The 14,397-nt window shown below is 40.0% G+C and overlaps 1 protein-coding gene and 1 non-coding gene across 3 annotated transcripts in view; one reads left to right on the top strand and one right to left on the bottom strand.

Annotated features, from left to right (window-relative positions):
• Window positions 1-8,738: 8,738 nt before the first annotated feature.
• Window positions 8,739-14,397, top strand: part of cacnb1 (calcium channel, voltage-dependent, beta 1 subunit) — a 42,273-nt gene continuing 36,614 nt past the window's right edge. For both annotated transcript variants that reach the window (XM_085156329.1, XM_085156328.1), the window contains exon 1: window positions 8,739-9,014. In XM_085156329.1, the coding sequence (XP_085012455.1) occupies window positions 8,925-9,014 (90 nt within the window). In that variant the 5' untranslated portion in view covers window positions 8,739-8,924. The remainder of the gene's footprint in view (window positions 9,015-14,397) is intronic.
• trnac-gca (transfer RNA cysteine (anticodon GCA)) lies at window positions 14,089-14,160 on the bottom strand. The gene has a single exon. It is a non-coding gene; the product is annotated as a tRNA-Cys (tRNA).

The following is a 14,397-nucleotide window of genomic DNA, read 5'->3' as shown; positions in this document are numbered from 1 at the left end:
CATACAATAATGGACATTATTATCACTTTAATTTTTACATAATGTTACTATATATCCATATTGGAGCAATAAATACATAGGAAAGTGACATAGAGAAAGAAAGTCTTTATCGCATTTTAAAAGTTTATATCGGTGACATCCCCTTTTGCCAAATAATGGCACTGCCCAGCATTAATGCACTGCATTATGGGTGGAGAGGTAATTGGGTGTTTTCTGACGTTACACCACATGATAGCGGTGTTGAGACACAAAAACTCGAACAAACCATGAACGTTAAAAAATATTTAAATACATTTTTCTATTCTTAGTTTCACTTTGAATCCTAAAGGTTTGTTTTTCCTTTAAAAAAAAAAAAAGACAGCCCCCTTTTATCATCCTGCAAGTGGCGTTGCGTTCGAGTCAATGAAAGGACAATGTAACTAAAATGACAATGACAATTTTTTTTTATATTAAAAAATTAATATGAGATATAGTAATATATCATCAAGTCATTAAACGTCTGGAATATTGATCTGGTCATATTAGCTGTTGTTAATCAGTTTCAGCTGCTTTGGTAATAATCAAACCAACAACAGGTGCACTAGATGAGAAGCAATGAGACATAACCCCTGAACAGGAATGGTGTTACAGGTCACTGACAATTTTTCACTCCTCATCTTATCTTTTGACTCTTTTTTCAGTAATCTCGCATTTGACTAGGGTCAGTGTTAAGATAAAGGCAAAACCTGGACCATACTAAAGTGGCACAGGTATGGTCAAGGTTTTGATGTCAAGTCCTCAGGCCACCATCATGAGGAGTATTTGTGATTGCTTAGGCAGAGACATTAACACCAGTGGCCCGCTGAAGATCATTTTGTAGGGATCTCGCAGTGCTCATTCTGTTGCTTTAACAAAAGAGCAGACACTGGTCATTCAGATGGTTTAAGGACCTTCTTCAGTTCTGTCTAGCTCTTCAGAGAGCAACTGCCTGTCTCCTGGAATCTCCTCCATGCTTTTGAGACTATGTTGGGAGAGACTGCAAACCTTCTGGCAATGGCATCCTCTAATGAGCCCTGTGCCTCTCACATATCAGAGTAGGTTCACACTGAGCACACGTGATAGATCTGGAAGTGTCTGGAGAAGCTGTGGAGAACATTATGCTGCCTGTTACATCATTCTTCATGACTGGTTTGGTGGTGGTCAGTGATTTTGTGGAGAGACATATCCATACAAGAACACACAGTGCTGGTGCAGTAGGCCCTGGGTTCCTCTTGGTGCATAACAATGCCCAACCACGTGGAAACAGTATGCACTCTCACCTGACTTAAATCCAGTTGAACACATCTGGGTCATTATCTTTCTGTCCATCTAAAACCACCAAGTTGCACTCAGACAGTCCAAGATCTCAGTGATGGCTTGGTTCAGATATGGGAGAATATCCAACCAGAATGCATCCTTCATTTATTAGTTTAGCTTTTCTCACAACATTGTCAGGCATGCACACAAACACGTAGGAACCATACAAACTACTGAGTACCTTTTTGAGCTGCTGCAATAAAACTTTGACAAAACAGACTAGCCTGAGGTATCACTGTTCACTTAGATTTATTTTTCTTTTTTTGGTTATCTTTGAATTTAGCCCTCTGTAGGTTGATCATTTTCACTGACATCAAACAATGTGGTCTCCTTTTGTTCCATAACCAGTGTAGAAAAATAATTGCTATTTCCAACAGAAAGAAATTGCATGGAGAAACGTTTCCCATAATATTGCACAAAATATAATTATCTTCACACTGTCTGAATTGTGAGTGATGTAGTGTGAAATTCACCATGTAAAGGTGTAAAAGCCACTGAGTAAATAATTAACCTGCTGAGTAAAATAGCAAAAGTGTGATTGAGAACCAGGAGTGTCAAGAATGACAAATAAAGATCATTTTCAGCTACTCGAAAACATATAATTTGAGCTTTGTTATTCTACTAGAAGCAGTCTTCGGAAGATGGGTACACTGTGCTCATAAAGGGATGAACATGGTCAGCAACAATACTCAAGTAGGGTGGTATATAAATAATGTCTGATGGGCACAAAATGTGCCACAAAGTATCTCGCCAGCAACCTGAACCATTGATATACAGGATGGGACATACAGTATATATGGATACAGCGTAATAACATGGGAATGGTTGGTGATATTAAAGTCCTGTTTGTGGCACATTAGTATATGTGAGGGGGCAAACTCCTCAAGATGGGTGGTGACCATGGTGGCCATTTAGAAGTCGGCCATCTTGGATAAAACTTTTGTTTTTTCAATAGGAAGAGGGCCATGTGACACATCAAACTTATTGGTAATGTCACAAGAAAAACAATGATGTGCTTGGTTTCAACGCAACTTTATTCTTTCATGAGTTATTTACAAGTTTCTCTTTGTTCACAGCCATTGACATGTCGAAGAGGTTAACACGTGAGGAGCAGATCGAAATTGTGTTGATATCTGGTGAACGCAGTAACCGGGTCATTGCAGCAGATTTCAATGCAAGACACCCTACGAGACCACCCATCTCCCATGCTACAGTTAGCAAACTGCTTGCTAATTTTCGTCCAAAATGCAGCTGCTCGCCTTCTTACCAGAACCCATAAGCTGAAGCATATCTCCCCTGTTCTGGCCTCCCTTCACTGGCTTCCTTTGTGTCTTTAAGAATTTATTGTATGTTTTTAAACCCCTTAACGGATTAATATTACCTTGCTGATCTTTTAACACTTATATATCAACTTATATATGAGTGTCTTCTTTAAAAATAAAGTTGGTTAGTGAGTGGGATTGTTGTGAATAGACTTATAAAAAATAGCCATCTGATACATTACCATTTGACCGGCCACTTAGTAAGAATGCTGTTATAGTATCCTCTGCTTTTCATCCACACCAGGAGCAGCAGCCCATCACTATGGCAACGCTGCAAACCTGTTGTGTGGGTGAATGAGGACCACTTGTGTGACTTCTGCACCTCAGGTAATACGAGTGAAAATCACCATCTGAGGGGGAAGTTCAACACAAAGTACTAGATCATCAACTCTCCTCCTCACTGCAGAGGAATGTGTCATCCAGCAAGAGAGAAAACAATCTATAAACTCCATGAACTTTGTGTTGGGCCACTGTCTGCCCGGGAAGAGAGGCAATATAGCTCATCTGAACTGCCGTGGCTTTTGGAGGCCTCGGTGCGTAGTCTCTGATGTCCTCTGGTGCAAATAACACCCCAGTTTGGGTTACGTTTTTGCTTTGCAGGGGAAACAAAAATGCCTTCCCTTAACAACTATCGAACAAAAGGTTGCTCATTTGCAATGCAATCTTGCATCTAATTAACATTATCGGAACCTAATGCTTCAAACAAATTATAATAATGCCAATCTTGATTCTATCTAATAATTCAGTAAATGTGTATAGATCTACAATGAGCATCTCTCATTTCTTCTGAATCCACAGCTTAGAATAAATAAGTGTTTCCAGAGCATTTGTTCACTCACTCCTGACTGAGACACATTTTCAACTTTAAATCAGCCATGCACTCTTGCTTCCCTCAAGATTTGAATCCCTGCCATTAAGAGGTGCAATTAATTGGCTGTTGTTATACTGTAACATTTAATGGGTCAAAAAGTATTGATTTGTCTTCTGTAGTATCAACATCACTGAAAGTCTCTCTTCACTGAGCCAGTAGGGAATCTACTGAATGAGCACCGGGATGCTACAGTGAGTGATATTTTTAATGTTGAAATCATCAGGATGTCAATCATAGTGAGTTTGAACTCCTATCTGTGAGATTTCATTCATATTGTTCATGAAATCATCACTCACATAAAAGGACACAAAAACACAGCGGGCAGAAACCAAAGAGCCGAGAAAATCACCATGTACTGAATTAAAATGTCATGGCTGCACATTTATTATAGTGTTGATCTATGTGGAAGTAAATGGATACTAGAGCTGACTACCTTGAGCTACCTTGGGTAGCAGTAGAGAGATTAAAATAAAAAACACGAGGGGCTAGATAGAAAGTCCTGCTCTCCTGCTGCACATTATGTTCTTCTTGAAGGAGGATGTCAGCCAGTTGCTGCAGGAGAGTTAAAGGGACTGTTCAGAGACATGACTACCATAATTTCAGTAAATATGTAAAATATGATAAAATATGAATATAAGTAAAATACGATCCTTTTTTGCTTCTTCCTCCTATGCAAAACTGAGCTGAACTGAAGTATGAGCTGCAGCCGCAGAGGACGATCTTGTGGGTGTTCAGTCTGATGGCATCAACTCGAATCAGGACGTCACACTGATTTCCCCCCAGAAGGGCTTTATCAAAGACTGCTGCAGGTGTGGGGTTCATTTTCCTTTATGACTGGTTGATACGAGAGGAGGAGGTGGATGAATCATCCTTTTGTTTATTCAGATTTGCACGGATATCATCAATGCTCTGTGAACTCAGTGTTTATTACACTTCCGTGACTGTCGTCATCTAAAACTCATCAACACCCAAACCTAACGATAAATTTGGGAACCGGCTGCTCATTTCGATTTCAGCCATGCACTTGAGGTGGGAATAATTCGCTATAACAGTTGGCTGTATAAACATCTGAAAATGCCACACTGAATAATATGCAGGAATCAAATACCAAATGGACCCTCAGAGACTTGCACTTGCACTTGACTTTTTTACAGCCTTTTAAGGTGTTTCGGGTCCTTTTTTAGGGGATACTCTTTGACTTTACAATCTCCATGAAGTATCACAGAAATGTGGACGTTTGCATCAATAGATGTGAGTTAAAACTGCATGATGAGCTTCAGCGAACAGCTAAAAAGGAGAAAAAACAGAGCAGTAAGACTTTCGGGTGAGTTTTGACGTCAGTCAAAGGTTCAGCAGAAAACAAGCACATGCACTCTCGGTGGGGATAGGTGAAAAAAAGGTTCACAGTTCTTCTCTTTTTTTTATTCTGAGCTGATTCACAAAAGCCACTAAAGAGTTTTAGAGTAGTAGCACAAGGTGAACAAATAGATTAAAAAGAAAGGCATCTTTCAGGATATCAGATATTTGATTTCCAGCTAACTTAGCATATCTTCATCGTGGCTCCGTCGAAAAATTGGCAGTAGAAGTGAAAATTCTTATTGTGAGACTTCATGAAGATGTAAAAATTCTAAAGGAAGACCAGTAGCTAATTTTAAAAAAAAATGGTCCACTCAGTGGTCCACTAAGCCATAGTGCCTTTATAGCCACACTGACTGTACTCTTAAAATGATGTCCCCAACAATGCACTGCTTGAACAACAAGTCCTGAAAAACAGGTTCTTTATTTCTTTAGATTTGGCACAGAGACAGCATCAGACAGCAGGAAAAAACATTTTGAGATTAAACTTTTCTAAAGATCTTGAATAGTATAAATATTTTTTTTGGTCACATTCAGTATACAAGACCTTTATTGTCAGTGTGGAAGCAACGTCACATAATGTATAGGAACAGAATTGTTGGACCACACCCACTTAATCTTTCAATTAAAGCAAAGCAAAGTGGATATTTTTAGGAACCAAAGCAACTCAGACACGAAGTGGGAGATTAAATAAAGTTAGTGGGTCCCTAACTAGTGTGCAAAAGTGGCCAACCATCTGCTGACAGAGTTCTAAATGTCCTCTGTCTTTAACATCAGCAGAAAAACTGTGTACCAGGTGCTTCATGGCATGGGTGTCCATGGCTAAGTAGCTTCTGGTGCACAGTTTTTGTCATACACCGGTAAAATTGAACATAAGAATATTGCACATCAGGACTGTACATGAAGTACAGTTCAGTGGTGTTGCAGCTGTTGTGAAGAATTTGAGTTTCAATCTGTTTGTGGATGCTTTTATAGCACTAAAGCACCCGCCTGCTGCAAGGAACTTGAACAAATGGTGTCCAGCATGTGTCTTTGTGAAGTTGCTCAGCACTCTTCAAGCAGTGAGTGATACAGAGATGTTCCAGAGATGGCTTGTAACAATGTTTTGCGCTGTTTTCAAAAGACACTGGAGTGGCTTTTTGTCAGCTTTGGTGCTGCTACCCTACCAGGCTTTCATGCAGCTTGTGAGCGCAGTCTGTAAAATTTGGCAAACCATTATGGGGGGGGGGGGGGGGGGGGGGGGGTGGAGTTGGCTCTCTTTGACTTTTTTAATAAATAAAGGTGTCATCATCCCAGGAAAGGGGCTCAGTGATATGAACCCCCCAGAAACCAGAAGCGGAGGGCTCTTTTCATGGTCTCTGTATTGATGTATAGAGGTGTCTGTGGTTTTCTTTGTAGTCCTTGTTTGGTGGCATATTTGGTGCGATCGTGTCCATGATTTCCTCAGTAAATGCATGCTAATAATTCTTTATTACTGAGGTGGGAGTACTGTACAATAAAGTTGTTGGGTTTTTTTTTTAATATATCAAAATACTAGCGGACAAGAGAGTAGCAGAGGAGGAATATTCCAGCATCCAAAGCACATTGCCAAAAAAAGAATTTCTAAAAAAGAAGAAACTAAGAACTGTGACCTGCTGCCTGAGTCGAGTTCAGCAGAACACTTTCACAGCATTTTAAAGAGAAAGACAAACCAACCAAACCCTTCAGCAAAGAGGGTTTAAAAAATTGTTTGAACAGCGGAACAGCAACAGTTCTTCATAGATCTGTACTGTCCTGCATGTCAAAGATAATTTAATCTGTCATCAAAAGCAAAGGCAGAACAGGATGCAAATTAATGAAAAAATAAAAGATTTAAGTAATTAAAGTTGTACTGTTACATGGAGTTCCTACTGTGGAGCCTGCACTTATTACAGTAAATGCAGTTAAATCAAATCAAATCATGAGACTGCAAAAGTTTCCCCTCAGCTCATGTGTCATGCTTCTGTTACTGGCTTCCATCTAATGTCTGTCCAACAGATACATTTAATATCGGGGCCTTAGGCTAAATAACGCCATCAAAAAGTCAAATCTGAGCAATTGATAGGTGGCAAAAACTTTGCTTTCACTTTCGGTCTAAAACAATGCACCTTAATAAACCAGGTGTTTGCTACCTGCTCAACATCAGATGACAAATCGGGAAATAGCTAGCTGAAGAGCTGGTTAAGGCATGGATGTTTTAAGTTAGAGGACAACAAAGATAAAAGGTATTGTTTACTGGATGTGTACTCATGGGATGGTTTGCCTATGCATCTGCCCACAAGTGATGATTTGCATTTGGCTGTCCACTCGTTTATGTCTTTTCTGTTGTTGTTCCAACTCCAAGAGACCAAAATTATGTTTAGTTTGATGATTTTGAAAGCTTTAAGTTAATCATTTAAACTTAAAACTGTGAGATGATAGTGATTAGTTTTTTAAAAAAATATTTCTGTATTTAGCTAGGTAACGCTAAATTTGGGCCTCCTAGCAAATCAGACAGTCTTACCTGCTCCTGGGTCAGCATTATAGCTCAAAGTTTATTTATTTTATTTAATTTATTTATTTTACCCAAGGCCACATCAACATCATTCTCCTCTTCTTCAAATCATAGAGACGTAAGGCATTGAGCCTCCCTGCTGCTTCAACAAACTAGCTGTCAAATTGAACTATTCTCACCCCCCATTACAGCCCCGCAGGACCTTTGATTCCTGGATCCCGGTGCGGGGACCAGTGGCTCAGCTTGACAGCCTATCCACACCCACAGCATCCATCGCTGCGGCTCGCTTCTCTCCATCAATCGATAAATGAGGGTGGGGTCTGTTCAGTGGGGCGTGGATCTCGGCTTCCAGCTGGAGTCTGTTGAGTTGAGCGCACACAAGGAAAAGAATCGACGTCAAGACAGAAAGAGAAACACAGAAACCCGAGAGTAGTTAGAAGATCCTGCCTTCAAAATAAAAGCCTGCCTGCGCTAGGTCGACTGATTTTGTAGCCATTAGTTTCTACTGTTACATCTTTCACAAATATAAATTTAACAAAACTGGCACCATGTATTAGTTTTAGCACAAGTGTTTTGCATTGTTTACACAGTGCAAACAGTGAAAAAAAACATATTGTACATAACCTTGATGTTGATAGGCAGGTTGTTTCAAGTCTCAGGGAACAGTTCTTCATCTGTTTCAGGACTCATTGTTCTTTTTTTTCAGCTGAGTGTAATTCGTTATGGCCAGCGTTGGGGTTATTATTCCAAAAATGTGACATATTACATGTTAATTACATACATATAAAAAGAAAAAGCCCAAGTAACACACTACGCCAAATACGGCTTATGACTGGTTTTATGTTTGGGCCGAGTAAACCCAGGACCAATCAGGTCCCTGGAATCAAAAGTAGAGCAACACTTTGCATTACCGATGCCTTTGAACATTTTGCTAACCTTGAAAGCGCATAAGGACCACAGGGGTCAAAGTTCATAGGTCGTGCTGGATCAGATGTCCCCAAAGCATTCCTTAGTTGCTCTGCTGTGTGTTCAGGCTGTTGGTGAGCTCTTTGCAAAAGCTGGTTCTGCCAGAGGTCTCTTACTGTGAAAAGGGAGTTCTGTCTCCCCACCACTGCCAAATTTATTTCTCTCTAATATTCTACAACCTTTACCTTATTATACATATCAAACGTAGTTTTGAACATGTGCTATGCGGAATAAACATCGAAAACTTTCAAACAGGTAAAAATAACAATACTTGTAGTGATGCTTCTTTCCTATTCAAAGAATTTTGTTTTGAAAGCAGGATAACCGGATGTACCCGTGCGTCACACCCATAACTTGACTCTTGTGTAAAAGCCTGGTGCGACAGTGTGTAACGCTATAGGCTGGAAGGAGGCAGCTGTTGCCATTATATTATCAACCAGCTTAGATGCATCAGCGGCTTCATTCTCTCCGAAGAAGAAAAAAATAAAAGATGAGTCGATCGACACCATCGTAAACACACGAAACTAGAAACTGAAAATAGATTTTTAAAAAGTTAAATCAAATGGTACAGAAAAGTAGTATGTCCAGGACGCCTTCGACCTCAACCCAGGAGATCCAAATGGACATGTTCGACCATCACCCACAAACACAGGTAAGACCAAGACACGGGAAGAGGGTAAAGCGTAAATATTAGTATTGTATTATGTTAAAAATCCCACGTCTACTATTTTGAATTCATACTCTACATGATGCTGGTGAACATTAAAGCTGCTGCACTTCTGAAGATTAACAGGTTGTTCTCCAATTAAGTCGATAAATTTGCCTTCGGGGTGCCGAGACGCTCGTGTACGTTGCACGGATGAATTTAGTCAAATTAATGATTTTAAGAAGAAGTGAAATGGATGAAATATTCTAGTTTTTCCTCACTACGGATTTTGATTTATAGCTACATCCTTGTTCTGTGTTTCATTTTTTCTGGCGTTAATAAGTCTGTGCTATGTAACTGTGATGTGACGCTTGTTTATATGCCGTCTGACCAGAGGGTTCCCGGGAAAACCACGCCTTTGTTTAATTGATGTCTAATTATCGAGTAACATGTTGAATTGACCAGCTTCTTCCTTTTTTGCGGGGGGGAATTTAATAATTTCCATAAATGAAAGAGCGACTTGAGTTTTTCATAGGTGGAGTTGGTTTAAGTTGTTGACATTTTTCCCATTTTGTAACCCCTCCTCCCAAAATACAAACAAATAAACAAACAAACATAAAATAAAATAAAATAATAATAACTCATTGATAGCCTTTATTTCCCCATGATGTCACCTGTTTTACAGCCACAAATACAGAGTAGCTTAGGAAGTGACATGACGTTGTGGGCATGTTTAGACATAAATGGATGACAAAAAAAGATGAGAATATCTAGAACAAACACACCCACGCTGGGCTCAGTCATTATCTCTCTGGAGAAGGGGAAAAAAAAAACAGAACACCTCACCATCACAGACAACCAGCGCTTCAAACCCTGCCAAGTCCCGCTCTCTCCTCTTTACTCCCACTTCTCCCCCTCAGCTCTCCATCCACTTTGAATGTGCCACTATGCCCATCCTGCTCTCGCCTTCTCACCTCATGTGAGATGTCTGTTTTTAGAAATCAGATCTTTATCTGCTGAGAGGCTGTGGTGAGAAGCAGATGGGCACGGCCCTTGTGCCAGGCAGATTAGATGTAAAGTTCATGTTGACCTGCAGTGGGCTACGCTGTTATATGCACTTGTGTTTCTGCTGTAGAGAGAGAAGAAGAAGAAAAAAAGACACATTTCTAATATCCTGCAGGAAATGGCCAGAGTTCTCTCACCAGCCAGTTCTTTAACACGGAAGAAGAAATGAACTGTGTGCCGAGAAATTATCCAGTTTCGGAGCCTGAGGGCAGCTTAGATTAAAGATTGTGTCTGCTGACCGCTGTCACATTGCAGATCAGTTGGGCTCTCTGAGCACAATATTGTATAGAAGGTTCTGGTTAAAAGAATGAAATGTGTTTATGATACCTTTCAGTGTGCCACCCTCCACCCCTTATACTCCCTGCCTTCCTGCTTTCATAAACAGCACCCTCCTTAATTATACACTTAATCTGGGAGGATGTTTACCAGCAGGAAGCTTCCCATCCCACTTCCTTTGGCATTTCTCTGCTCTTTAGTGACAGGAATCAGCTCCATCATGGCTCCAATCATAGAGATCCCTCTAAAAACATGCATGCTAATGCATGTATGCACCTTATATCACACACGCTGTGAGATGTGATAAAGTTTAACAGCTTAATTGCTGACATATTTAGTGGCACAGGAGCTTCTCCAGCATAGCAAACAGTGGGATCGGGCTGTGAGGCTACTTTTGGGTTCAATATTAACTTTATTGTCCCCAATGAGAAATTGATTTGTGGCATGTCCACTCATCAAACAATATAGATATTTTATTATTTAAAAAAAAGAAGAAGCTGGACCTGAGTCCTCCCTAAAATCTTACCAGTCTGGTCCTATTGAAAGGCAGATTACCATACAAAGCAATGATACAAAACATTAGAACAGATTCTATAAAACCTTTATTTTAAAAAAGGGTCAACACTTCAGGTGAAACATTAAAAAAAAGTTCAGCCGTTGTTGGACTTTTTTGTGTGTGTTGTAGCAGCAAAATGTGACTCCAAGGACAGAACATTACCAAGAAAAACAGATAAACATGACAGTATATTTACACACAGGTCAAGAACCATGGATTTTGTCTTGTATCGCTAGGAAAACAAAGAGTGTTTAGCTTGTTTCAGTGAGTACGCGGCTGCTGTTATAAGAAAGATGTGAAACTGAGACTATCCAACCAAATTATACATCTTACTACTACCTGGATATCAAAACACAATCACCTCTTAATGTTAGATGATAACTCACACAAAATCAATAGGATTAATTAAATTACACATTATACATTTGAGTGGATTGGCGGTTATTTATACTGGATGCATATGTTTGAAATGCTGTCTGCAATATAGTTCTTCATGACCCTGATGAGGGCCGCAACCTGACATTGTAAGGTATTAAAGTTGTTCCTCATCATACAATTATTGCTGGCGCTTCAGCGTCTTTAGGCGATGAGCCTTCTCCATGCACCTTGGAAGTAGGTGAAGTTGTGCCAGAAATTAACATTGTGTTTTCACTATGTGGGATTTGCCAGTTGGATGCTCTAAGACTAACAGCCAAGCAAACGGGTGATGTGAGCAGCACCAAGATTAAATGTTATCAGCTGATGCACAGAAACTGCAGGCTGCAGAGATGTAACAGAGCAGGAGCAAGACCCAGGCATGGAACAGAGGGGGCATTAATGAAAATACCGACAAAGTCAGATAAACCGTGCAAAGGATGAGCTGATGTGAACGTGGGTTGCAAAGCGGCTTACAGAAAACAGCAACTGTAGGCAGAGTAAAGCACCCCGAATAGCACAACCTGTATGCCTTTTACTGATGTGGACTGACATTGTGATTGTGACTATTCTTATAAGTTAAATATCCGAATACAAACCAACATCTGTTTGATATTTTTGCGTGACAAAATATTTTCATGAACGCACACAGCACACCTTCAGAGAAGTCATGATTCTTGGATTCTTTCAGTCAGTGTAGGTGGACAGATTTGCCAGCAGTGATGTCATCCTCTATTTTTAAATCTGAGCAGCACAAAGTACAGCTGCCCATCCACATCATTGACAATGTATTGTATCAACACTTCATATTTTCATTTCAATATTAAAATCCATGTTACATAACTTAACATTAACTTAACATAACATTAACTTAACACAGTAATTGTTGTGGGTTCATCAGAGGTTGTCTTTTTTTCTGTGGAACATCCTGTGGTGTATTCATCCTATCCCATCAAAAATACTAAATCAAGCATACCACAGAAGGCTCTGTAGATAATTTTTTGCGCTGCTTGAGGCTTAAGATTGATTGAAATGGATTCCTGAGCTGGATTTTTTGGAGAGGAGCATGTAACAGATGTGTTCCCTTTTATTTGTTAACACTGGAAACCTCTCGGCCGCTGCGTGCTTTTATGTTCGCACCAGTTGGCGCTGGTGTAACAGGTCATGTTTGTTTAAAAGCAGGCGTGACAGCATCATTCATCCAAGGGCCTCGGTTTGCCCCGTTGAACATAATGTGACAGTGATAGCAAAATACTGAGTCGAGGACACTCACTATTGGCTTGTAGTTAATCTGTCTCTGGATCCCACCTGCCAATTCAAGATTAGCCAATATATACGGACATTTGGGAAGTTTTGAGGTAGTTGTTCAGTGTTTACAATGGTGAGCATGTTTGTGTACAGGATCTGGGGGGCTGATTGGAAACAGTAGCAGGTAAATGCAGTTGTTTCTCATGGGAACCATAAAGCAAACAGATGGTTTATTAGAGTGTCACTGAAGAGAATATGTTAGGGTTTCATGCTGATTACTGACCTTTTGTGTATCCTTTTAAGTAAACTCACACCTCTTTTGAATTTTTATGTCTTTTTTAATCATAAGTCATATCTTTTCATGTCATGAGAAACACTGGAAATATTTATGATGATGGTAAATGGCCTCTATTTGTAGAGTGCTTTACTAGTCCCTAAGGACCCCAAAGCGCTTCACACAAGCAGTCATCCACCCATTCACACACTGGTGATGGCAAGCTACATTGTAGCCACAGCCACTCTGGGGCGCACTAACAGAGGAAAGGCTGCCAGACACTGGCGCCACCGGGCAACGGGTGAAGACACTTCAACGGGTGAAGTGTCTTGCCCAAGGACACAACAACCGAGACTGTCCAAGCCGGGACTCAAACCGACAACCTTCCGATTACAAGGCGAACTCCAAACTCTTGAGCCACGATCACCCCCATGATCACATTTCAGTTTTTATTTACAAAATTCTTTCATTTTAATTGGTCAAATATGTGTATAAAAATAAACAAACATCTTCACTGGTGAAACTGGCTTTGTATTGGTCCAAATTAGCTACCTGCTAACATGGACAGATTAGCCAATTGTATCTCAGTCACTAGCAAAATACGATTGGAATCCATATCAGCTTTTATTGCTTTATGCTTTTGTGGATCCAAATAAAGGGCAAAAAAGGAAAACTCAAATTTTTATTGTAGGCAGTTTTGTCCTTTTTTAATTTTACTGATAAGTTTTAAGCTAAAATTAGCCCGTGTTACTCATTTCATAGAAACTCCATGCCAGTTCCCTCAGGCTGTTTGAGACAACCAATACCTCTTTTATGGTGTTATGTATTGTACAGTGTGTTCATACACTGTACAAAAAGAACACAAGAAAACAGGAATATAGAAAAATGTAAAAAGCTGTTATAAACAGAACCTGTAATGGAGGTATGTTGTGATTATGGGGAAAGCAATCCTGAAAGAGAGATAGTTTATTCTGCTGTGTGATAGTTAACATTAACAGAGGATAGTTTTCACCAGAAACTAGAGTGAGTGTTTTGGAGTGGCTGTCTCGAGCTAGTTTCCTGTTGGGTTTGTTTTGTAAACTAATGTAAAAAAAAAAAGAGAAAAAGAATCAAATAGACGTTTAGTGTGTTTTTCTCAGGAATCACATCAGGTGCAGATGATCTATGTAAACAAGATAAAATACACACCCGTGCAGTCCTTTAATGGGAAATGCCACAGTTGTTCCTGCTTAAACATGCTGAGAACTAGGGGGCATCCGGATTTGAACCGGAGACCTCTTGATCTGCAGTCAAATGCTCTACCACTGAGCTATACCCCCTGTGAGTATACAGCAGCAGGAGGATGATTACCTGAGGTGTGTATTAATGTGCTCTCTATGTGGTAGCATGTCTTTTCTGTATATTAATCGACCATGTTTATTTCCTTATCAGCAGTTTGCTTTTCATGCTGAAAGAACAACAACGCCATCCTTCTGATTGCAGACAAATGCAATTAGTCGGCATTGCGTTCCCATGACAATGTGGGCAGGGTGGGCTCATAATGCAATGTGTGGCCT

Source organism: Neolamprologus multifasciatus, chromosome 4 (genome assembly GCF_963576455.1).
Source record: "Neolamprologus multifasciatus chromosome 4, fNeoMul1.2, whole genome shotgun sequence".
NCBI lineage: Eukaryota > Metazoa > Chordata > Actinopteri > Cichliformes > Cichlidae > Neolamprologus > Neolamprologus multifasciatus.
This window is presented reverse-complemented; position numbering and strand designations above follow the sequence as displayed.